At 41.2% G+C, this 27,159-nt stretch overlaps 1 protein-coding gene across 1 annotated transcript in view; it reads right to left on the reverse strand.

Annotated features, from left to right (window-relative positions):
• LOC111151466 (ankyrin repeat and fibronectin type III domain containing 1) overlaps positions 1 to 27,159 on the reverse strand; it is a 437,740-nt gene that overhangs the window by 169,460 nt on the left and 241,121 nt on the right. The window contains exon 4 of the mRNA XM_022509473.1: positions 8,441 to 8,575. Within this exon, the coding sequence (XP_022365181.1) occupies positions 8,441 to 8,575 (135 nt within the window). The remainder of the gene's footprint in view (positions 1 to 8,440; positions 8,576 to 27,159) is intronic.

A 27,159-nucleotide genomic window follows, 5' to 3' on the forward strand; every position in this document is an offset into this window, starting at 1 on the left:
CTCAAAAAGTTGAAAATAGAGCTACCTTATGACCCAGCAATTGCACTACTGGGTATTTACCCTAAAGATACAAACTAGTGATCCGAAGGGGCACGTGCACCCGAATGTTTATAGCAACAATGTCCACAATAGCCAAACTATGGAAAGAACCTAGATGTCCATCAACAGATGAATGGATAAAGAAGATGTATATATCTACAATGGAATACTATGCAGTCATCAAAAGAAATGAAATCTTGCTATTTGTGATGTAGTGGATGGAACTAGAGGGTATAGATTCAAATGTTGAATGAAATACCTGATGGGCAAAACAGATACAAAATCCTAGGAGGAGAACTGGCAGGGAAATTGTTTTCCTTGTATTAAGTCTGGGATGTCACTCTTCAGAGGGCATTCCTTGTTAGCCACTTTTACTGAAACAGGCTGAGATCTATGGTTATATTTTACTCCATTCTTCAACCTCAGATAATCATGATAAGTTTTACACACAGTATTAAAAGTAGGGACTTTGGGGTGCCTGGGTGGCTCATTTGGTGGGGCGAGTAACTCTTTGATTTAGGCTCAGGTCACAATCTCAGAGTTGTGAGATGGAGTCCTGCATCAGCCTTCACACTCAGCAGGGCGCTTGCTTGAGATTCTGTCCCCTTGTCCCTCTGCCCTTCCCACTCGTGTTCTCTCTCTCCCAAATAAATAAATAAACCTTAAAAAAAAGGGTAGGGACTTTGATATGAGGCTGATCTAACTTTGAGTTTGGCTCTTCTACCTATTAACTGCATGACATTGGGCAAATTATTTACTGTCCCTAACCTTCAATTTCGTTATCATTACCAGTATTCCTTATCTCAATCATAAAAATCATGTCTAAAAAGAATATTAGAGTCTTAAATGAGACAATACATACGAATTATTTAGCAAAGTGCCTGAAAGAAACAGATGTTCAAAAAATACTTATTTCCAGCCTGCAGCTCTCAGACAACTATTGCTTGCTACTTTCTAGAAAGGCTTCCTTTTCTAGAATGTCATACAAATGGAATAATCACTATGCACTCTCTCTTTTTTTTAATCTGCCTTCTTTAACTCGGCTTAATTATCTTGAGATTCACCTACATTGTTATGTCTATTGGTAGTTCTTCACTTTTTATTGCTGAGTAGTATTCTGTTGGATGGGTATATCCTATTAATCAATTTTTAGGCATTATGTAAATAAGGAAAAACTCTTGGAGTTTCTCTAAGGAAATAAATGTATCTTTTCTTTTCTTCATTCACAGAAGCTTTAGGGGACCTGAGCTCCAAAGAGAAGAGCAAACAGATCTGTTGATTGAAGGTGGGCTGGTCTTTGCAATACAGCTACAGGGCCAGAATTTAGGAGACAGGAAAAGAACCTGTATGGGAAAGCTAGTCTCTAGTTTTATACTTTCTTTTTTCATCCTAATAGTTTCTTTTCTCCCACAATATTTAATAAAGGTCATGTTAAATGTTACAGCATGCCAGACATTTAAGAAAAAAAAAAAAACAAACCAATTCTACACAAAACTCTTCCAAAAATTTGGTTTCATTTTTGAGGCTAGCATTGCCCTGATATCAATACCAGAAAACAGGCATTACAAGAAAAGAAAACTACTGCTCAATGTCTATCATAAACACAGAAGCAAAAAAGCTCAACATGATGTTAGCGAATAAAATCCAGCAATATACATAAAGGATAATACATCACAATCAAGTAGGGTTTATTCCAGGAAAGCAGGGTTATGTATAACATTCAACTGCTCATCAATGTAACTCATTTCATTAACAGAATTAAAAAAATCATATGGTCATCTTAACAGATGCAAACAAAGAAGCATTTGACATTATTCCACATCCGTTCATTTAAAAAAAAAAAAAAAGCTTCCAGGAATATAAGGGAACTTCCTCAACCTGATAAAGACAATCTACAAAAATCTACAGACAACATTATACTTAACTATTAAAGACCAAGAGATTCCTCCTAGGATTAGTAACAAGGCGTGGATGTCCATTCCTATGTCTTCTATTATACTGGGCATTCTAGCTAGAGTAGCAAGGCAAGAAAAATAAGGCATAAACACTGGAAAGAAAGCAAGCCTTCATTTGCAGATGACATGAGCATTTTGTAGAATAGTCTAATAAATCTATAAAAATCTACTTAGCAATAAACAAAATGAAAGCAAAACTTGTACACTTGAAACTACATGACATTAATGAGTAAAATTAAAGAAAACCTAGATAAACGGAAGTGTATACTTTCTTTATGGATCAGATCAGAAGAATCAATATTGTTAAGATGTTAATTCTTCCAAACTTAACGCTAGGTTCAATGCAGTCCCAACGTAGCAGGTTTTATTTATTTATTTATTTTTTAAGAAATCAAAAAGCTGATTCTGAAATTTTTATAAAAACGGAAGGATCTAAAATAGCCAAAACAACTTTGAAACAGAAAAAAAAAAAGTTGTAAAGCTTACACTATCTGATTTCAAGACTTGCTATAAAGTCATGGTGATCAAGATCTGTGGTATTGCTATAAAGATAGCTCTCCTTGGGCGCCTGGGTGGCTCAGTGGGTTAAGCCGCTGCCTTCGGCTCAGGTCATGATCTCAGGGTCCTGGGATCGAGTCCCGCATCGGGCTCTCTGCTCGGCAGGGAGCCTGCTTCCCTCTCTCTCTCTCTCTGCCTGCCTCTCTGTCTACTTATGATCTCTCTCTGTCAAATAAATAAATAAAATCTTTAAAAAAAAAATAAAGATAGCTCTCCAGATAAAGACTGTGGCAGAAAGACAGACATACAGATTAAATGAAACCAAACAGAGAGTCTAGAAATAGTATGCACATATTTAATGGACTGATTTTTGACAAAGATGTCAAGGTAATTCAATAGGGAAGAAGAAGTTTTCCAACAACTAGTGCTGGGACAATGAAATATCTGTATGCAAAAACAAAACCTCAACCCCTACTTCATACCATATATAAAAAATTAACTTGAAATGAAATAGATTAGAGACCAAACTGCGAAAGCTCACACTGTAAAACTTCCAGAAAAAAACACAGGAAAAAATCTTCGTGAACTTGAATAAGACAATGATTTCTTAGAAGAGGCTCAGAGAGCACAAACCATAAAACAAATTGATGAATTACACTTTATGAAAATTAAAAATTTCAATTCTTTATTACAGCATAATCCCAGCTACACTTTTAATACACCTGGACCAAGCTTTAAGGAAAGAGTGATAGTAGTCTGGAGAATCCAGACCCAAAATGGCAAGAATAATCTGTGGTGAGTGGAGCTTCCCCAGATTTACTTTAAAACCACCTATTCCCTGGGTTCTGGCTGCTTGCTCTAGTAGATAGCCTTGGCTGCCACAATTTTCCTGTCTCCAAACACCAGCTGTATCAAGTGAAGCGTGGGTTCTGGCATGGCCCCCACCATGCTTGCTGTGACAGTAGCTGCAACAGCTCTGACCCGACCAGACCCACGGAAGGAGGCTCCAGCTTTACTCATGGCTACCACGAGGGACTGGGCCACTATCTGGAAATGTGAAAACTGGACCAAGGCGAGGCAGGGGACCGGAAGTAGCCCTCAGATGATTTCTTCTCCATTCTTCCTTTATGGACTGTTTTGAGGGCTCAGAAGCAATCACACACAAACCAACCCTGGATGTATTTTCTTGTGAAGCCTTGGCTCGTTCAGTTACAAACTACCTATATTTGTGTTCCCTTCTTTCTCTACTCATTTCCCTTTTACCATGATGGCTCCATTCTTAATGCCCTGAGGTTGTGTCTCCCAATACCCAACAGAACATTCACAATTGGCTTTGCCTCGGGTTTTACTTTCAAGGCTAAGACAAAATATAATAATAGCCCTATGAGAAAGTTGGGACTATCCTTATACCATCATTTGCAAGCAGGGACACTGAGGCCCGGGGAGGTTAGGTAGTTTACCTAAGATTCTATAGCCAGTAAATGGAGGAGGCAGGACTGAATCTGCTTCCAATGTCCATGCTCTTAGCAATTCTGCTATTATTCTGCCGGAGGGTGCTTGGTCTGGCTCTCTGCCAGTTTCTTCCTAGACCTTGATTCTAAAGAGGAGATCCTGTCCTTGTCATGAGTTGTGGCACATCCAGAGTCCCTTTTTCAGAGGAGTTTGGTTGTGGGACTTATCATATTCGTATTGTGAAAAAAGATCTGAGCCAGTTTGGATGAGGAGCAGTTGTAAGACAAAGCATATTAGAAACAGTAACTCTAGCCATTCTTGACAGCTGGGTAGACAGATACATTCAGCGAAGGGAACATTTCTGACTGGGACAAGATTGCTCTTCAGGCTGTGATGTGAACTAGGGACCTTTACACTTCAACCTGCCTGTCACTAGACAGAAAACAAAGTGTGACCCTTCTCCTATTCCCCACCCACTCTTACCATGACAGGTATGTCTTTGATTGCTAAGGAGTGGCTGATACTGTTACACTGATAATATGTAACAGGGCGGAAGCAGCCTTTCAGGTTCCTGTGCATTTAAAAAAATATATTCAGTTGTTCAGTGGTAAGTTTCCAAACGTCAGTGGTGACTTCACAGTAGGAAGAAGACTTATTTTTGAAGTTTAAAAGGATGTTTATGAGGAAGAAGGTGAAAAGACAATTAATTTTGGTTCTGTAATTCGATAAACCCTTTGGGTGATCAACTTGGTAACCTATGTATCCTGTGACAGACCCTGGGACTTCAGGGGTGAGTAAGCCATAGCCAAAGAGTGACCGACTATCTTGGTTTGCCTGGGACTGAGGGGGGTACTCAGGATGCAGGACTTTTAGTGCTAAATCTGGGAAAACCCCAGGCAAGTTGATTACCCTACCTGTACCCCAACGAGTTCACAGGCTAACGAGGAAGACAGTTACACAAGTGTATGTATGTATGTTTGAAATAGTGTGATATGTAAGATTATGGAATAATGATAATGGCTTTTACTTCTATAGCACTTTCTGAGTCAGGCACTCTTCAGAATGATACCTTTATGTGCATCAGCTCTCTGAATCCCAAAATAGCCTTGTGAAGTAAGGACTACTGTTATCCCCACCTTATGTAGTAGGGAATTAGGGAACTACTAAGGGGGCAGATCTGGGATTCAAATGGAGGCAATATGGATTTGAGAGATGATTTGAGAGCTTAGCCTTTCAACAGTGCTCTCAAATGTTTAAAGCAAGATATAGTATAGAGGGATGAGTGACAGGAGAAGTCATGGGAGAAGAGGGTATGGGGGAATGAGTTAGAGATGTTGATGACTGAGCAACATTTTGAACAATGAATGAGGAATCAACGAGCAGGAAGGAAAGGAAAGGGCATTCCAGATATAGGAGCTCAGGTTAGGACATGTCATAGTATTGCTAGTGGGCTGATGTCCACAGGGGCTCTAATGGAATTCTTTTGGGCTCTGACACTTCCAAAGGATATTTCAACCTTCACACTAGGACCTTGGGAAAGAAGTCTGGAAAGATAGCAGGGCTAGGCCATCAAGGGTTTTGCATACCATTATGAAGGACAATAGATTTCAACCTGTTCACAAGAGGGAAGCACTAGAGAAAGGCTGAGATTTGCATTTTTGGAGAATCACTCTGGTAGTTTCCAGAGGGTGGTTTGAAGGGGACCAGTGACAGGCACAACCAAATATAAGGCCCCTGAATAAGTCCCCATGAGAGCTGGTGACTTCAACTCCAGCATGTGAGAATGGGGATGGAGAGGGCTAGGCAGATTAAAAAGAGGGAGAAGGTAAGATAGACCAAACTTGGTTAGTGATTGGATGTAGGGATATAAGGAGTTAGGAAACCTGAGGATAGCTTTTGTTAGCTCTGCTTAGTTGACTAGATGCCAAATGCTTCCACCAATAATTAAGAAAAGAGGAGAAATGCAGGGGGACAAGTGGATCTAAAAGGGGAAAGATGGTGAGTTTAGCTTTCTACATGTGACTCTCAATGGTCTAGAGGAAAACCATCTAATTCAAGCATCCCATAAAAAGAAGGAAATAGCTTGTCCTAAGGCTACTTAATTTTCTGATCAAGAGTGAAAGAATAAAAGGGCACTTGGGTGGTTCGGGGGGTTGTGCGTCGAACTCTTGGTTTCGGCTCAGGTTGTGATCTCAGGTTGGTGAGATCAAGCCCCATATCGGGCTCTGCATTCAGAGGGAGTCTGCCTGGGATTCTCTCCTCCTCCCCCACCCCTACCCTTCACCCCTGCCCTCTGGTTAGCATGTGTGCACTCTCTAATAAATAAATAAATAAATAAATCTTAAAAAAAAGAGTGAAGTGGTCATTACAAGAGAAGTTCTTGGAAACAGGTATGAAATAAATAGAAAGCAGAAGAATTAATATAGCATTAAGGCAACATCCTTTGGGTTTTCCCTGAATTTAATACATTCACTTATGATAAGCTATGAGTGTCTTAATTTGTTATTCCTCCTAAGAATATTTGTTTTATAAAAGACGGCAATATTTAACTGAATCCCTGATGAAAGAATTTCAGGTACCTTAATCCCATAGATGGGACAATTCTTTTGGCCAATGAGTCTTCCAGAATTCCTCAAATAAATCATAGTACATTTACAGCTACTAATTCCATGTGCATGGGTAGGGGGGTAATTTGAACATAAATTCTATGAAGAGGTTCTACTTATCCTTGAACTAACTCCTCTCAAAATGTTCATTTCAAAAAATTTAAGATCTTCAGTATCGTGGTGTCTTAAGTATATAAAGTTAGTTATTACTGACTAGTATTGATAAAAATTATTTACATAACCTATTTATTTGAAGTTGTTTTTTTTAAATGCCATTTTTCAGTTCTATGCTCCCTTTCTAATCCCCTGAGGATGATCATGCTTCCTTCAGAGTGCCCTGTATCCCTCTGATGAGGAATCAACACCCCATATAAACCCTCATCCACAGGTTTCTGATGCCTGGTGTCTGGATTGCCGTGTGTGAACAATGATCTTGACTACCTATTCCATCTTTAATTGGAAAGCTTTAAGTAGTACCTCATGGATAAACTAAGTGAACTTAGCATGTCTTCTTTGAAACAATCAGGAAGAAGGGGGGGGGAGGAAGAACGGAGATCCAGGGAAAGTAAGGGGTTTGCTAAAGGCACACAGTTTGGGAATGAGTAGAGGTGCCCTGCTATCCTGATATCTCTAACCATGAGGCAATTCCATCTCCTTCTTGTTAGAATGCCATCGTTTGTGAAATAGCCAAATCACATGGGAGAATGACCCTGCTCTGATTATTGAGTGGTCTGGGATCCTTTCTACTCTGCAAAATTTTGCCCATCTCTCAGATTTCCTAACTTTGGTTTTTATTTAGAAAAGCATGCTGTTTACTATTCTACCATCATCCATCTTTGTCAGCATCCAAGGCCACAACTCCAACTGAAAGGCCAGTGATACACTGCAGATAGAGTGCACCAAAGATAGTAAACTCTATATAACATTTATATGGATTCCGAACCAACCAGAAATGGATTGGTGAGGCCCTAATGCTTTGCAGTAGCCAGGCAAAGAAAAGACGAAGAAGACATGATAGTGGCAGTGGTGGTGGGAAAAGCAATAGCTTGCTCCATTCACCTTTCCCCTCTGCAGAGGTTGGCTTGCATCTCATTTAGGACAGGAAGAAATCAAGTGAGTACAGGGATTTTGTGTCCCAGCAGAGAAGCAAAATCAGACTTGATTATAAGTGGTACTCCCAGTGGCCTTGGCAGAGCCAAGGACCAGCATGGGTAATAAGACCCTTACAATATCCCACTTTGAACCTGGTATGCCCTATCGACCATGTGTCTTCATAGAATAAAAAAAAAGGATGTAAGGCATATGGGTACAGAAGTCACGGTGGATCAAGCAAGGGTTTGCATGCGTGGCCACTGTATGTCCTCAGCAGGTACCTCAACATCACAGTCATGATGCTGTGTACGGGCACGCTCAACCAGGATGGACAGAATGCTGGTAGCCCACTCTGCATGTCTAGCTAGATTAAAGACAAGATGCCTGGGTTTACATTTAGGATTATCAGCACGATGGGATCCACCTTTACCTAATTCAACAGGTATTTTTGTAGGTACTCAGGAACCCGACTGGGAAATGATCTGATACAACAAAAGAATATTCTATTTTTCATAGCTCTTGTTAATCTGTTTGGCAAGCACATAATGTCCTCAAGCTTGCTACAAATAAAATGCCTAATTATCAGAAATGGGGCTTCCCCACCCCCATTCTCGCCTCTCCACATGGATGTGTTTGTGCTTGTGTGTGTTCTTCATGGACTGCCTGCAGCTAACTTTGGAAGATGCACATTTTTTTATATCATTTAAACCGCAGCAACACACATACATTTAAAAAATAATCAGGGAATTAGAAAGCCCCACATTCATATGAAGAAAGACAACAATAAATTTTACTTACCAGTTTAGGTTGTTCAAGGCAGCAGAGGAACAAGTTGTTGGTAATTGTCCAGCGCTTTCATTCAATAAATCACATTGGCTTTGCTTTCTCCTGTGGCTCAGCCTCTGCGCAAAGCAAGCGAACCTCCTTCCTATTCTGTGTAAAGAATAAAATGCGAACAGGATCAGTTCAGGCAAGAGCTGAAGTCCATGATCACTAAGCTACTCCTGCTGCAAAATAAAAGAGCAAATGATGCATGGGGAGGAAAGGGGAGAGGAAAACAGCCTGGCTCGAATCTAGGTGTATTCTCAGGACTGCAACCCTGAGAAGGCTTGATTTCTCAATCTCTTGTGCATGTAGTAGAAGGATGCCATGACTTCAGTGTGTCTTTAGCCTATTGTGTTGGTGAGGTCCATTAGGAACGGCACGTAGGGACAAGCTTCGTGGCAAACAAGCCAGAATCAGAACTGGCTGTCACTCAAGGACGAGCAGAGGGGCAGCAAGGCAGTCAGTTAGTTTTGCACTCTATCAACTGCAGGCAAAGAAATATCGTCTGGCATCCAAGAGCCCATCCAGCGATCTGTGACTGCAAATGATCGACAGCTCTCCTGGGACCAGACGCCCCCTTACTCCCACAGCTCCCTGGGATGAGCAGCACACAGGTGGCTGCCGCATTCCCCCACCTAAGGCACCTGTGCAATCCTTTACAAGTTCCCAGCAAGAGGTAAGAAAGCTTCCAATCTGGTCGGAGCTGCTCAAGCATTGCTAGAGTTTTCGCCTGAGCAGGTTCTGAGGAAGTAGTCTGCGTATCTCGGACTTAAGACATGAGGAGGCTCAGTCTTAGGAGGAAGATTCCAGTGCTCCTTTCATGCCGGCTATGTACCGGTGCACCTGGCTCCTTTAATGACGTTATGCCTTACATGACTAATGAAACACAGAGAACGAATTTCCTAGAAAGTCACTTATTTAAGCAGTTTTCATGTTTCTCTCTGAAATAAAATGGCAAATGACCTTCACAGGCTGCTTTTATGTTAGGGAGACATTGCTGATTGAGAGCACATATTAACAGCTCCCCTCCCCCAGCACACAGATACACACACACACAGACGTCCCTAGCAACAGCATTAAGAATCTTTCTAAAGATCTCTTCAGATTCTCTCTCTGCCAAATGAAAGCTTAGCTGCTATGATGACTTCAGAAATAGTTTTGGACCCTTCTACTAGGCACTGACTCTGGTATGTTATTTATACTGAGAGCCAAATCAACTCCCAAATTTTGAATGCAACTTTGTAGCAAAACAGGAGAAAGTCTTAGTTATAAACAAGAGGGTGGAGTGTTAGTCTTTTGGCCTGGTAATTAATTAGAATCCTGGGAATGGCATCTTGTGTTCCTAAAAATCTTCCCTTTCCTAGAGACAGCATTTCATTCTGGTGGCTGACTCGTCCTAGACAAGTGTCTGCTCTGGAGTTGGGATCTGAGGCGAAACTCCGTGACTCATAAAATCTCCCATAGAGGGGCGCAGGTTAGCTTTTTACAATTGGCTTACTTTTTCTTTTCTCATTTGAAAGGCAAAATCTCTCTTTGGAATATTTTTTTTTTCCTCTCCCTCTCCTTAGACTTATTTGTCCATGGAAGCATTGCTATGAATAATCTAATTTGGCAATATTCATGCCCTTGAGGTTCAGAAGGCTATTTTTTCAACAAGGATTAAGAAAGAGTCAGGCTACCCCTTTGCAGCTTAAGCCTAAATGATTGCCAGGTAAAACTTTATCCTTATCTCTAAACAAACTTTGACTTTAATGCAGATTTACTTAAATTCTGTCTGCTGGGGAAAGCCAGGTGACTGAGTCATTCTACTAAGGTTAGGGGCTGCCTCCGAGGGGTCATGATTCAATCTGCCGTGCAAACCTAAGGGGATAAAGCTTTAGTAATGGTGCCATCGCTTCCAGGAGCAAATGCCCAAGACTGAGTCATGTTATGCATCTCCTGTCCACTGCACTCATTCATCCATTCATTCCTCAATCCACTCTTAACAAACAATACTTAAGTTTATTAAGTATTCAGTACTTGTGTCACATTGTGCTAAATATTTTAATGTTACCAAAAAGCTTATCAATGAGAACTAGCAAAATTCCCTGTTTTTTGGCTCTGCCTACCTCTGTAGCCTAATTTCTTGCCCCCTTCCTACTCACCCTCCATGTGTAGCCTTTTTAGATGTCTTTCAGATCCTTGGACATGCCATTCTATCTCTCAATTCCAGAATCCTGCATATGATATTCTTCTGCCCCAACACTCGGTCCCTTTTGTCTGGATAACTCATGTACAGCGCTAGAGTCTTGGCTTAAACATCACCCCTCCATGATACTTTTCTGGCCCTTGGGCTGTTGGGCTCCCCACTCTGCGGTCCTAGAGCACCTTCTTGCCCTTCGTGATATCCATCACATTTTGTTCTACTTACTTGCTTTACATTAGCCATCCCTATTTTGCTCTAAGTGTTTAAGTGTGAAGTCTCCTATTCACTGCTCTATTTCCAGGCTAGCAGAATTCCTGGCACATAGAAGGCATTCAATAAATATTTAGAGAGTGTTTGGTTGAAGTGCTTAGCATGTATCTGTTGAATGAATAAACTATTTCAAAGAATAATAGTGGTCTTACAATTGAAAGGGACCCTAAAGTTCCCTTAGTGCCATCTAAATTTTTCTTGCCAACTGGCCATCCAGTGAAGTCTCACCTCCTCTAATTATTTCTTCTCGATTCATCTCAGTCCAGAGTGCTCACACACTTATTTTGTCCCCTGGCCTCCAGCACTTTCATGGCATGTTCTTGCTTTTTGTCTTCCAGCTGTTTCCCAGCCGTTATTTCCTCTCTATAGACTAGTATTCCCCACAATGCCAAGCATAAGCCTGCAGTTATTTGATGCTTGATACATTCAATAGCAAATATTTGAACAGGGAGTTAAATGATCAGTCTTAGGTGCCTGGGTGGCTCAGTCAGTTAAGCATTTGCCTTCGGTTCAGGTCATGATCCCAGGGTCCTGGGATCGAGCCCCATGTCGGGCTCCCTGCTTAGCGGAGAGCCTGCTTCCTCCTCCCCCTCTGGTGCTCGTCCTGCTTGTGCTCTCTCTCTCTCTCTCTCTCTCTCTCTCTCCCTCTGACAAACAAAATCTTTAAAAGACACGATCAGAGTTGCACTTTAGGAATATTACTCTGGTATTGCGGAAGAATGGATTACATTGGCCAGGCCGAGACAGGACTCTAATAATGACCACAGCACAGAGATAGAATTTAAAAACAGCTTTGTGTTTCTTTCCCTCCGCCTCCCCCCACCACCCCACCCTCCACATCATAATACCCGTGTTCTCATCTGGAACACTGAGAATGTTTGTTCCACACTCAGCACTTCCCCTCCACCCAATTCCACCCCCAGAGTTAGCTCACTTGCTTAGGTTATTTGTGAACATGTCTCACTAATTCAAGCTCTTCTGAAGACAGGGATTACATTTTAGCTCATCTGTATCTTCTTTCTTTAGCCATTACACTGCCTGGCCTGGTGTCTCTAGAGAGTTAAGTGCTCAGTCAGTATTAAGAAAGACACCTTCTTTATGCAAGGCGCCAGATAAAGCACTATGATGAGGCGGGGAACAAAGATGAAGAGGTCTCTTTTCAACGATAAAAGGGCTCTCTTTAGGGAGAGAGAATCAGTACTTCCTTCCTAGATGCTTAGGGAAGATTCACAGAGAAGTTCGCGTTTGCACTGATCTGGCAGAATGAAGACCTCTAGGGGTTGAACAGAAGAGAAGGAAATGGAGTCGATGCACAGAATTCCTACAATGTTTAGGGAATGACAAGTAATCCAGCTGGGCTGGAGTACATGTGGAGGGTAAGATCTAATGGAATTCCAGCTGCAGAAATAGGTTGGGGTGGGATCGGGGTATGTGTGAATTCGATGTTAGAGTTTGGACATTTTTCCTAGAGGTGACAGGGATTTGGGCAGGAGAATGGCAGCGCCGAGGATTAAGCTCCCTCTGGTCTAGCCACTGAGGCCCGAGAACTGAAGTGGGGAGAGCCAGGAAGCAGGAAGATGTGGATGGCCAGGGCCTGTGGAACTGGAAAACAGAAGCTGACCGTCGGGCACACTCTGGAGGAGGACCTGTCAGCGGTGCGGCTGAGAGTGAAGGAAGATGGGAGAGGGAGTAAGCAAGAAGCTGAAAACGGCTTGAACATTGTAACTTGTGCGACAGCAGATGATGGTGGCACCAGGGATGCAGGTGCACAAACACAGGGCTAAGGTAGCCATTCATGACATGGTCTGTGCGTCTTGTGAAGGTAGAGGCAAGAGCAAGAGGCCAAGTCCTTGCAGCCATGTGGAAAGTGCCTGGACTGCTCTGAAGAAGCCATTCAATAGTGGCCAAAGAGGTCAGTTCAGGCTGTGGTGGACCAACTACCCCTGGCAACACACAGGGCCATCTGCAAGGGAACGGACACAGAGTCTCCCCAGAAAGAGGACTTCCCGGTGCCGGGCTTCCTATCTCAGAGTTGTGGAGCTTGGTGGAAGAAAGTCTAGCTGGCGATGAGGAGTTTGAGTCCTGGAGATGCTTCTCACTGGCTGAGTGACCTTGGGTAAGTTATTTTCTATCCACCAGGTCTCAGCTTTCTGACTTGTCAAGTGAGGGAGTGGGGCCAGTTACTTCAAAGGCCCCTTTTGTACTCTCCTCTGATTTGTGAAGTGCCACGTTGAGAATTTCAGGATACTTGTGAAACAAGGCCAAAGCCCACCAACATCAGAGACTAGCAATGTCCACTCTCTCCTGCAAAACCATGTCCTTATTTTGAGAATGTTCATATATCACTGCAAATGCATGTCTGCCCTGTGGTTAGTTCTATGTGGTTAGTTTGTAAGACATAAATTTAAATTGATCGCTTTTTGATGACCTTTTTCTAACAATTTTTCACTCTTTTTTTTTTTCAGCAAAGGTTTTTTTTTTTAGGGGTGCCTTTTCATCGGAGTCTCAAAATTAAATTATGGGAAGAAAGCAGCAGTCCCTTACTGTGGTCAGCAAAGAGTCTGGCCAGCCTACTTCCGCTCCCTAATCTCCTGACCTTCCTCAGGGCGCGGCCACTCAGGAACAGCTCTGATTCTTTTTTCAAAAATAAAATGTGCTACTTATCAAAAGCTGCTCAAAAGGAGACAAAAAAAAAAAAAAATCCAAAAACCTAACACCCCAGGGTGTATCTGAACATGCTTATTATGTGCGAAGTTGTTAGTCATGAATGTAAAACTCTTCCTCCTCCTCCCTCTCAATTACTAAGCCCCAAAGAAAAAAGGAAACAGCGGTGGGGGAGGGCAGTGGCTATTCAGTCCAAAGCAGACCTTTTCAAAAGGTGCAGACTGTTCATAGGCATGCTATTTCTTGATTATTTTGTTTTAAGCACCAGCTGACCTTTCAGACTAAAAGTAAAGGTCCCAAAATATCCTGAGAAACTCTCTTGCCCCCCGCCCCCGCCCTGCCTAAATCTTGGGAGACTAGACTCATGACGTTCAGAAAGACTCTTCAAAAAGAGATGGGCCGTGTGACTTCTGCTGTGATTTGATGACAGAGTGTTTATCTGAACTAATCATGTGAGATTTTCCAGGGCTGGATTTTTGAGAAATGGGATTCTCTTAAGGAGGTTACAAACACTTCACTGAAAGCTTTCCAAGAACGGCTTCATGCCGCCTCTCAGCAGCCTCTCGCTGGGCTGCAGCACCGATGTGATAATCAGGGTCCGAGCTTCTGAAAAGTCTTCTTGTTCTGCCTGCCACCCTCCTTTCAGTCATCATAAGAATTCTCAAACTATGAATCCCCTATTGTCTGTGTGAGCCTGGGATCCCCCACACCATGCCGGGGAAGGAATGTGAACCTCCTAGGTCTGGTCCTAAGCCTCAACCCTGTCCAGCAGGTCACAAAGCCCCATTTATACTCGGCTCCAAAGTTTTATCATAATTCTTTATCTGCTCAGCCCCATATATCCTCTCGGGCAGTCAGGAGACGTTCGGTAATGAAGCCCACTTATCCTCATTTTCTCAATCGGCACACTTACGGTTCTAATATTTATGTTCACACTGTCCTAATTTTGAATGTCAAAGACACTATATGAGACAAGTAGCATTGCCAGAGGATAACTGAACTGAGAAGAGTTCACCAGCGACGGAGGTGCAATGGGCTTTGTCATACTACCAATCGCTGCATCACCAATGGTTAATTTCAACAGCATGGTGGAAATGTAGGAACAAATACTGCCATTCATTCGACCCCTCCCGTGTGGCGTGCAGCACCAGCACTGCATTCTCCCACTCTGCAAAGAGGACTATCCGCTTTTTACTGGTGAGGAAACTAAGGCTCAAAGAGATTAATAAACTGGTTTCTGTGCATTTGGGGGCTGAGCTGAGACTCAAACCCAGACCTCTGACAATGAAGCTCAAAGCATTTGTACCTCTCTCCTTTGCCTCTTCCCAGAAATACTGTTTGTGAGTAACTTTAAATTAGTATAATGTAGCTATTTTTCATCACAAATACGTACAGAATTTTGAACTTAGGGCTGTTAAAAGGTTTTGGCCAACTGAATATGGAGATCTGTTCTGGTAAGTATTAGCACCCTGTTAGGTCAGAGTAAGAATTTGTGGCATATGGTTCACCTATCAATAGGTGGCAGTATTCACCTAAATCTCTCCAAGAGGAATTCGCACAGGTCACTTCTCACAACCATCCCCAAGGCCATCTACGTTCTTTGATGCACTGGATTTTATCATAAAGAATAGCATTTACAATAATTGAGCTGCTAAGTGGATCTTCACCTTGCCTTTGGAGAGAGAGATCTGGACTGTAGTGGGTTGTGTGATAGGGAGTCGTGCCATCACAGAGACCTCGGGAACCCCCCTCCATTCACGACATTTGTTTGGCCATTTCTTTGGGGAAAGTCTTTTGTTTGCAACAGGAAGTCAAAGATGATTTGTGTCTTCACCTACTTTAAGGATGTTATGCAGAATTTTTGAATAATTTAAAAATAAAATTATTAATGCCCTAGGATTTGGTAATTCAGATGTTTGTAATTCAGAGAAAGTTTGCTCAGATCAGGATGATAAAGCAACTGGCAGACCTCATGGTTTCAGTGTGGTTTCAAAATCTATGTATATGTACACGCATCTGGCAAATGAATGAATCTTCACCAGGATGCATGAAAACTGGGTCCATAAAGTAAGTAAGTGCTCAATTCACAAGTCAAAGCGGTCAAGTTGATGAGGTCAGACGATTGAAGCATAAATGACCACTGGATTTCAGGCAGACTTCTCTTCCCCCTAATCCTATGTATCCTCTTCTCTTTTTTTCTGTAAAGAAAATCTGCGTAACAAAAATACCTTTAGTTAAAAGTATTAGTACAGAATCTGTCTCTATTTTCCAGCTGCTTGTAATAAGAGTCTGCCGGGTAGGATTTAGTTTTACAAAGTCAGGAAAACAGGTGTGGTGGCTGATAAAAGTTAGATAAGCTGAGAGAGTCTTAGGCCTATTTTTATGTTGACTTCCCCATATTCATTTGGGATACCTGGAATTGATTGTCAGAAACGATGGAGAAGCACAGTGATATTAGATGAGGAGTCCTGACTCTCAGAAAGGATGAGGAGTCCTGACTCTCAGAAATTAAGAAGGTGACTCAAGAAGATTCTCAGGAGACCAGGTTCAAAAGAATTCAGACTGGCTGGTGAATCAAGGTGGAAGGCTTCAGAGACGGCATCTTAACTTTCTCTTTTATGTTTCCAAATGGAATGAGTGTCTTTCTCTCCTCTCACTGCAGCATTTGTAACTAATGTTAGCGCGCTCTGTACAGTCTACCTTCGCTAGAATTACTTGAGGCCCCACTTCCCTTACTGGACTGAGATTGCCAGGACAGCGGGACTCAGGCCTCCCTAACTTTCGATTTTGCCTCTCAGCTCAAGGACCTGGGCCTTGTGTATGGTAGATGATATCCAATACATATAGGTTTAGTTGAACTGAATTAGAGAACTCAGATAAACATATCTTACACTTCCCTTCCTAGATTTAAAGAAAAATTGCAGCTCGGGTGTTAGAAACCATGCCTGGGTCACATTTCTTGTTTGTCATCTGGTTCTTTCATTTTAAGATTGCATTGGTAAGTGACTGAAGGCATATCATGCCAAAGCCCACCCCATGCCCCAGAACTATTAGTTAACTAATTTTATATCCTTGGCAAGGCCACCTTATTTTGTAGGATGCCCTGGCCACATGAAGGTTAAATGCAGAGGTAGGCAAAAAAGCTGTTACAAGGGACGTTAAGTGACCTGCATCTAGTAGATCATTCCAATCACTAATGTTTCCTGCTTTTGTGGTTTAGAGACCCAACCTGCACTGAAAAGCCCAGCACTACAATGCTGTTTTCTAATGGTAGCTATCATTGTTTCCCATATTAGGGCATAGCTAAGCACAAGGGGACATTCATCTTCAAAAGCTTACAAAATTACATTCAACCCATTAGGCATATCAGGAGCTATTGCCATGCTTGGGAAATGAATTAACCAGCTGAATATCACAGGCATAATGAAGTTGTCAGCAGCAACAGTGCAGTCGTAGATTGTCTGATTATGTGTCGACTGTGCTGGCCATTCAGGGACACACCAGGAAGGAAACAGTTTTCATAGTGTCCACCACATTCTCAGCCCTGTCCCCAGCCTTGGTAATAAACCTGATATCCCTAGAAGCACATGGAAAACAACAGCAGCAGCAAACCACAAAGAGCATCTTCTTATTCCTGGCATGGCTGGAGTCTCTCCCTTCCCGTGGCTCCAATCTGTCATCTTCTTTAAAAAAATGACCACGACAAGGAGTGTAAGTTTAGATTCTGGCCCTCCAAACAAACATCTCACAATGGGCTTCCTCAGCCTTTGTTAACCTCAAAATAAATAGCAGTCCAGCAAGAAAGCTTTGGCTTCGTGGGTGGGATTTACACCTCTTCTGTGAGTCAAAGATGGAGGCAGGCTGAGTTGTTCCTTTCTGCACAAAGGTCTGCCTGAGCAGGTTGACAGGTAGTATCTCTTGACATCAACTGGAATCTTCTCAAAGAGTTTCCTGACTTTAAAAAAGCAAAAACAGGGGCGCCTGGGTGGCTCACTGGGTTAAAGCCTCTGCCTTCGGCTCAGGTCATGATCTCAGGGTCCTGGGATCGAGCCCCGAGTCGGGCTCTCTGCTCGGCAGGGAGCCTGCTTCCTCCGCCCCCCTCTGCCTACTTGTGATCTCTGTCTATCAGATAAATAAATAAAGTCTTTAAAAAAAAATTAAAAAAAATAATAAAAAAATAAAAAAGCAAAAACAAAAACAAAAACCCCAAACCCAAAAAACCCACAGAAAAACAAAAAATGAAAGCCAAACAACTTGAGGCTTTCTCCTCTCACCTCTCTAGAGCTGAATGACGCCCAGCTCTAACATGCTCTGATACCAAGAGGCTGCTAGAGAGCTTAGCATATAAAAAGAGTCCCTGCCACAAAGACAAAATGCTTTATTTCTATCCAGTGACTCTTGGTTTGTATTGGAAATAGGTTCTGATACTTCAGAACCAATGGACATGAACTTTCTTTCCCTGGGGTGCAATGAAATCTGCTTTTAGCACGCATTATTTACCAGGAATGCTTGCTTTAAAAATGAAAAAGAATGTAGATATATGTCATTCATTAATAGAGCTCTATATCTATTCAGACTTTCTTTGGATAAAACCAGCAAGATATTTCTATTGGAGGGGCTGGTGCTCTTTACGTCCTCACCAACCATACTGCACGAGAGCGTTGGATCCTCTGATTATTGGAGGTGGCCCCATGCAGTGGGTAGTGACTCGCATGAGTAATCTGGGTAGTCCTGGTGGTGAGGCAAGCCATAAAGCAAATTCTTCTCTTTCCACTCTCATTTGTTTTTGTCTCCTGAGTACCAACCACAATGAGTTTCCGTAAATTCATCTGGGAATACTATTTTCTGCTTGGAGATTAAGTCCAGGTTTAAGTTGGATTCTAGATCCTAAGACCAAATTTCAGAGAGCATCCCCTGACCCTTGGTTAACTGATAAATAAATTTCAGGAGGTCTTCCCTCTTTCCAGGTTTTCCTTCTCCATTTACTTTGCAGCCCAAGAGTCCTTTAGATGATCCCTGTGTGGCTGGCTTAGGATCCAGTCTCCTGCCAACTGCTCACCTGCCCAGCTCCAGAAGAAACACCTCACCCATGTGACAAACAGTTTATGTCTGTGAATTCATGACACCAAATCTTAGTAGAGAGGAGAAGATTCTTTGTAACTAATCACAGTGAGAATTCAAGATGCTGAAATGTTCATTGTATTTGCACCTTCAAACATGGGGATAAAGACCTACAGACGTGTGATAGGACCCAGCAGTTATAAAGGGAGTCTACACCATCATTTAAAACCTGAACTGCAAATGCCACTTTACCCACTGGAATTACTCTCTGCTGAAAGGGAAAACTTCCCCTTTCTCCTGGAAATGCCAGATCAAGTTTGCTGTACAAATGTCAGAAGCAAAAAGGCATTTAATGAAGTAGAGAAGAAAGAAAAACAGAGGAAGAAATAAAAGGAAAGTTAAAGAGGTTGTAACAGTATTTTTAAAGAGGCTTTCAAGATTCATCTTGTTAACTTTTAGCCTCATCTCTCTTCTTCCTGCCTCCTCACAGACATTGGCACAGTCCCTTTATTTCTGGCCTAGTTCTTCTGTCTTCAGACTGCTGCCCCAACTTTCCTTTCTTCACTCTTGTCCCAGAGTCTGAACCCCCATGACAGCAGACCCATAAGGGGTTGAATGGGGTACTCTGGCCACTTTGTAAGATTGCTCCACAGAGCTTTTTCAAGGACCGCATATGCCAAGTATTCAAAGTAATTCTTCTATGGTATTGTCAGATCGACCGGATGCACCTCGCAGGAGAGCAAGGCACTGAATGGAATTAGAGGCTCAATGGCTTTTTCACTTCATTCATTATTTGGGGGAAACTCCAAGACTCTGCTCAGAGAGGATTAAAAGGACTGCAACAGGCGCCTTCCATCAGGGCTGCCAATCTCACTGGGTCACCTTCCTTTTGGTTTGAAAGGAGGTCACAAAGTCTCACTTACTTCTTCATTCCTCCACATTTAAATTCAGTGTATCAAATACAACAACAGCTAGTTATTCCTAAGTGATTTACCTGCAACATCAAGGAAAACAGGGATTTTCATGTCATGTCAAATGCATTTCCTTCTCAAATTAAAACACACACACACACACACACACACACACACCCCACTACATATTCACCAGCGAGAAAATCAAGCACTTGGGAACATTTACGCTTTATCAGCCAAATACAAATTTTGTGCAATGTGGCATATGGACAGTAGAAGTTGTGGTTATTTAAACCGATTAAATCAAAACCACGTAGGCTATAAAGAATTATGTGTAGACTAGTGAAACACACTTGTCCCGAACAAGAAGAGTTTATTTTGAGGCTGGCAGCACTGAGTAGTTGAGACAGAGCAGATTCCTGCCCAAGGTGGCATCAGGGGTCACGCAAAGATCCCACACTTACAATGAAATGATTTTGAGTTCTGCTTGAAAAAGAATCACTGCCACTTTCAGTTACCTTAAAATCATTCCCCTCTTCCTTTCTCCACACCTATAGCTTTTTCTGCCACACTTCTCTGTCCCACTTCCTTTTCTTGACTCTGTCGCAGAGCTTGAATCCCTTTTTAGGATCCTTTTTAGCGACTCCCTTTTCTCTGGGATCCACTGTAGGAAAAAGTCTAGGATATAGGCAATGAAATGCCTTAGGGTCAGGATATGTGGCTAAAAGTCTTGGGTTTGCTACTTGTTAGCAGGGAATCTTTGGCAGGTCATTTGACCTCTGAGTCTCAATTTTCTCATCTATACAATGGAATGAAATAGTAGTCACCTTGCCAAAGGCCTGGATAGATACATTAAACAGAAGATTTTAAAATGGCCCCATAAGTACATGTAAAGGTGCTCAACTTGATTAGTCACCAGAGAATTGCAAAATAAAACCACAATGAGAGACCAATGTACACCGTGTGGAATGGCCACCATCAAATGTTGGTGAGAATGTGGAACAACTGGAATGCAAGGGAGTGTGAAATGGTATAATAACTTTAGGGGATGGTTTGGTACTTTTTTTATAAAATTAAATATGATGTACCTTATGATTTGGCAATTCTTCCTTGGGTTTTACCCAAAAGTAAGGAAAAGAAATACCCACAAAAAGACTTGTAAGACTATTTATAGCAGCTTTGGTCAAAACAGCCCATCTGGAAGAAGTTCAAATGTCAGCAATAGGATAACAGATCAGCAAACTGTGGTGTCGTCAGTCTATGGAGTATTACTGGATGATAAAAAGGAATGAACAATGAAGCCACATAACAATGCAACTGAATGAGTCTCAAAAACAACTGCCACCACCCCCCCCCACCATCACCACATTATATTGAGCAAAAGAAGCCAGACACAACAGAATACTTACAACATGATTGCATTTCTATGAAGACATTTGGCAAACTGATCACATCAGGGATAGAAAGCATAACAGTGGTTGCCTAGGCCTGGACAGTGGTAGAAGAAAACCATCAGGCATGTTGGAAATGTTCTCTATTTGACTGAGGTGTTAGTTAGGTGGATGTATTCAATTATTGAAACATATCAAGCCAAACACTTAAAAAAATCTATTCATTTTATTATATGTCAATTTAAAGGAAAAAAAATGTCTGCTCTAGCTCCCTTACACAGATGTTGGAAGACTGAATGAGAAACAAAGGCAAATGGAAAATGCCACGTGTATCTTCGTTGTTGCCGTCTGAGTGATAAAAGCAAACACAGACTAGGTCACGGGCAGGCACGTGGAGATGAGCATCCAGAGGCCACGTGCAGGTCGCGGGATGCGAAGCCAGGCTGCAGCCCAAGGACGAAGAGCCATCCTTTCCCCACCTCAAGGCCAGGGCTGCTCCTAGTCCCCACGGTGCCTTTGTGAGAATAAGAAGAGCAAACCTCTTCCCTTCCCCTCATTATGGCACACAGCCTAGGCGGCAGAGACTAGAGGAATATTAGCAACGTTTTAGTCTTTGGGCCAGGTTTGTTTGGGCCAGGAGCAACTTGCAAAACTCTACATGAGGGCTCTCTCCAATCTGTATACATTGTTCCACCTGCCTGAAACATGTGTCCCTGTTTTCACAGGACTGGCTTTCTTTTATCCTTCAGATCTTGGTATAAATGCCATTCCCTCATGGAGGTAATATTCTGCTCTCATCCCCATGAATCTCTATCTCAACACATTATGTCCTAAAAGGACTAATAATCTGCAATTAGCATTTCCTTATGGGGTCTTCATCAGTCTCCTCCATCTAGGACTATCAGTTCCACAGAGCAGGGAGTCTGCCTCTTGTATGCCCCAAGGTATAGTACATAGCACAAAGTGGGTTTCTGCAAATGTTTGTTGAGTGACAGAATCAGCTAGAAGCTTGGGGAGGTATGAAGTTGGAAGTTAGTGACTTTCCCAGTGAGTGATCAGGTAGCAAAGACTACACAACTGGACACCAGCAGGGGAACAAAAGTCTGGGGAGGACCATGGGAGGCCAGAGACCTGGCAGCTAGGGCAGCTGGGATTAGGAGCAAGATACCAAGAACGGCTAACAATATCAGTGTGAAAGAAAATATAATACTTTGGTGTCAAAATCTTATCTAATATAATAAATAATAACATTTTAGTAATGTGATCTTGATTGGTCATAAAACTTTTCTAGCTTGCTTCTCTGGAAATTCATTTTATTGGTTATCAGCATTTATAATTTTAGTAACTTTATTTTCAGCTGATATAATTGAAAGCAAATCAAATATTTAGTTACTCTTGGCAAATGCGAGATCATAGATACTTTTTGATAATTTTTAATTTTGAGAGGATCTTTCTTTTGATGAAATTATTACTGGACCTATTAAGAGTATTTTATAAGTAATAACAGTAATTATATTTTTGATAACTTTAATATATCCTTTTTAGTATAGCTACGGCTGATGATTCTTGCAGAATAATTTTTCTGAAGATCAAACTCTTTATACAAGCTCATTTTGCATAACTTTAAATTCAATTTTGAATGTAAATATATAGAGGGGCCTTTTAATATTTCCTCTGACATTTCCTGTAACTTGTGTAGGCCATATAAGGAACTAAAAGTGGACTATCATTACAGATATTAAAAGGATAGCAAGGAAATACAATGAATAATTCTACAAACATAAATCAGATACCTTAAATGAAATTGACCCCTTTTCAAAAAAAAAAAAAACAAAAACAAAAACAAAAAACCACACACAGACTACCACAGCCACACAATCCATATGAAACAGATCACTTGAATAGTCTTTTAACTGTTAAGGAAATTAAATTCATCATTTTAAAATATCCGAAAAAGAACATTGGGAGATGGAGAGAAGTGAGTTGGGGGAAATTGGACGGGGAGACAAACCATGAGAGACTGTGGACTCTGAGAAACAAAGTGAGGGTTTTGGAAGGGAAGGGGATGGAGGTTGGGTGAGCCTGGTGGTGGGTATTATTCAGGGTACGTACTGCATGGAGCACTGGGTGTGATGCATAAACAATGAATGCTGGAACATTGAAAAGAAATAAAATAAAATGGAAAAAAAAAAAAAAAAAAAGACATCTCCAGGCCCAGATGGTTTCACTGGAGAATTCTATTAAATGTTGAAAGAAGAATTAATATCAATTTTACACAATCGCTTGCAGAACACAGAAGAAGGAAGAACACATCCCAATTCACCTTATGAAGCTAATATTACCCTGGTAACAACACTACTAGACAAAGACAGCACCAAAAAATAAAACAACATAGCACAATTTCTCATAAAGACTGATGTAAAAACCATTAATCAAATATTAGCTATAGAATCCAACAATATATCCAACAATATATCCAACATTTATTCGAGGCATGCAAGGCTAGTTTAATATTTTAAAATCAATAAATATAATTCATATTAACAGACTGATGGAAAAACCTTTACCTGATCCTATCAATTTATACAGAAAAGTATCAGACAAAATTCGACACTCATTCAGGGTAATGATTCTCAGAGATATAGTAATAGAGGAGGCCCTCAGCTTGATAAAGAACATCTACCAAGAAATCCATATCTAACATTACAGTAAATGTTGAAAGACTGAATGCTTTCCCCCTCAGATCAGGGTAAGTCATGGATTTCAACCCTCACCACTCTTATTATTCATCACAGCACTGGGAGTTCTTACAATATGGTAGAGCAAGGAAAGGAAGTAAAATCATACAGATACAAGGGAGAATTGAAACTGTCCCTATTTGCAGACAAAATGCTTTTCTACACAGAAAATATTAAGAAATCTACAAAAGACTCCTAGTACTAGTAAGTAAATTCAATAAGGACACAGGATACAAAATGAGCATACAAAACCTAACTGTATTTCTGTATACCAGCAATGAATGTATAGACACTGAGCTGAAAATGCAATATTATTTATAGTTTGCTCCAAAAGTTTTTTAGACTTAGGTTTAAGTTTTTTAGACTTAAACCTAAGTCTAAAAAACCTGTGTAAGAGTTATATGCTGACCATAAAACATTGATTTTAAAAAGTCAAAGATCAAAAAAAAAAAAAGTCAAAGATCTTAAGAAATGGAAAGACATACTGTGTTCATGGATTAGAAGATGCACCATAGTAAAGATGTCAGTCCTCTCCAGGCTGACAGCTAGTTTTTTTTTTTTTTTTAAGATTTTATTTATTTGACAGAGAGAGATCACAAGTGGGCAGAGAGGCAGGCAGAGAGAGAGAGAGAGAGAGAGGAGGAAGCAGGCTCCCTGCAGAGCAGAGAGCCCCATGTGGGACTTGATCCCAGGACCCTGAGATCATTACCTGAGCTGAAGGCACAGGCTTAAGCACTGAGCCACCCAGGTGCCCCTGACAGCTAGTTTTTAATACAATTCTTACTACCAAAATCCCAGTAAGATATTTTATAGATGTAGAATAGATTTTTCTAAAATATAGGCGGGAGGCAAAGGAATGAGGGTACCCCCAACTATTCTGAAAAAGAAAACTAAACTGGGAGGAACAAGTGCACTCAATTTCAAGACTCATCATACAGCTGCAGTGATCAAGGCTGCATGGTATTGGCAGAGGGACAGGCATACAGACCAATGGGACAGAAGAGGTAATTTAGAAGTTAACCCAGACAAATATGCCCAACTGGGTTCCTTTAACAAAGGTGCAAAAGTAACCCAACAGAGGAAAGATAGCCTTTCAACAAGTTCTGCTGAAGCAATTAAACATCCATAGGCAGAAAGAAAGAAAGAAAGAACGAACCTAAGCCTCCCACTTGATATAAACATAAATTCAAAATGGATCATGAACTTCAATGTAAAATGAAAAACTACAACACTTCTAGAAAACACACAGGAGAAAGTCTTCAGGATCTAGGACTAGGCAGAGTTCTTAGACTTAATGCCAAAAACACATTCCATAGAATGAAAAATTAATAAATTGGATTTCATCAAAATGAACTTTTGCTTTGTGAAAGGATAAAAAGACAAGCTGCAGAATGGGAAGAGATACTTGCAAACTGCATGTCTGACAAAGAACTGGTATCTAGAATATATAAAGAATTCTCAAACGGGCAAGAGATAGGGACACTTTACCAAAGTGGATGTACAAGTGGCAAATACACCATAAGCACATGAAATTATATTCACCATCATTAGCCATTAGGGGCATGTAGATTAAAACCACAATAAGATGTCACTACAAACCTATTAGAATTGCTAAAATAAGAAAACAGTGACAACACTGAATGCTGGTGAGGATGCAGAGAAAGTAGATCACTCATGTTGCCAGTAGGAATGTAAAATGGTGGTCATTCTGGAAAACTGGCAATTTTTTAAAAAAAATTGAAAATGACACCAGCCTATGTCCCAGCAATTGCACTACAAGGCATTTATCTCAGAGAAATGAAGACGATTTTGGCGGTACATGAACGTTTATAGCAGCTTCATTCATAATAGCCTCAAAATGGGAACAAACTAGATATCCTTCAATGGATGAATGGTTAAACAAACATCCATAATATGGAATACTACTCAGCAATAACAAGGAATAGACTTCAGATACAACAACCTGGATAAATTTCCAGAGAATTTTTTGCCTAGTGAAAAAGTCAATCTTAAATGCTTCCATACTGTATGATTCCATTTAACTGCAAAAATATCAAAATGGAGAAGAGATTAGTGGTTGTCAGGGGTTAAGGAGGGAGTGAGTATGGCTGTCAAAGGACAACAGGGAGGATCTTTGTGATGACAGAAACATTGTTTCTGGACTGTATCAGTATCAATAACCTGGTATTGATATTATTGTCATAAGAGCCAAGAGGTTATGGGGAGGGGGGCTGGGTAAAAGGCACATCGGTTTGCCTTGTGTTGTTTTTTTTTTTTTTTAAAGATTTAATTTATTTATTTGACAGACAGAGATCATAAGTAGGCGGGGTGGGGGGAAGCAGGCTCCCCGCTGAGCAGAGAGCCCGATGTGGGGCTTGATCCCAGGACCTTGGGATCATGACCTGAGCCGAAGGCAGAGGCTTTAACCAACTGAGCCACCCAGGTGCCCCTGCCTTGTGTTATTTCTTACAACAGCATCTGAACCTACAGTTATCTCAAAATTGTAAGTTTAATCAAAAAGTTGATCAACTATGAAAATAGCATGCTTCATTTAGTAGCCTGATACTTAACCTCCTTTCAGAGTGCCTCCATTTGTGGTTCCGTAGCACGAGAGCAGACATGAGCATGGAAGCATGGTTCTGGGAACCCCACAGCTAGATATACCCTGCACGGTGGCACTCTGGCGCAGAGCAGCAGAGATATTTTGTACAAACCAGTTCTCCAGTGGCCAGAGGACATGCTACCCAATTTACTGTTTACCCAGGATCTGGTGCAGGGCTTTGCACAAAATTAAAAATCTGTCAGTAGCTCCTGAATGTAATATTATAGAAAAGGATATTTTCAGAAATCCACTATTTTGCCTCAGAGTTGGACTGTGTTGGTTGTTCCTCAAATCTAATGGAATTGTTGGCTCTCAGATCCCCTAGCAATGAAATACAAGGGGAAGATAAAGTTACTTGTCTGAAAATTTGGTATCCAACTTACTCAGAAATCAAAGGAACTAGAAAGCCAAAGGAAGCAGCCTTGTATAGGAGACAGGGCACGGTTGTGAATTTTTTAACCCAACAAATCCATTCTTGAGACATTACCCTATGGCCCTTCATATGCAAATGCACAATCACATATAACCAGTGCACATTCCATTGTAGTAGTGCTTCTGGTTGTCAGAAGTTGGAAAAAAATATTCAAGAGGTTTAAATATACCATAGCAATCCTTAAAATGGAATATCACGCAACTCTTAAAAAGGATCTGGTAGATATGCATTATTGAAATAGAAAGATATTCAAGAAGAAATTTTATTTTATTTTTAAAGATTTTATTTATTTATTTGACAAAGAGAGATCACAAGTAGGCAGAGATGCAGGCAGAGAGAGAGAGGAGGAGGAAGCAGCTCCCTGCTGAGCAGAGAGCCTGATGCGGGACTCGATCCCAGGACCCTGAGATCATGACCTGAGCCGAAGGCATAGGCTT

This window comes from Enhydra lutris, unplaced genomic scaffold (genome assembly GCF_002288905.1).
Source record: "Enhydra lutris kenyoni isolate GAN:26980312 unplaced genomic scaffold, ASM228890v2 scaffoldscaffold26, whole genome shotgun sequence".
NCBI classification, from domain to species: domain Eukaryota; kingdom Metazoa; phylum Chordata; class Mammalia; order Carnivora; family Mustelidae; genus Enhydra; species Enhydra lutris.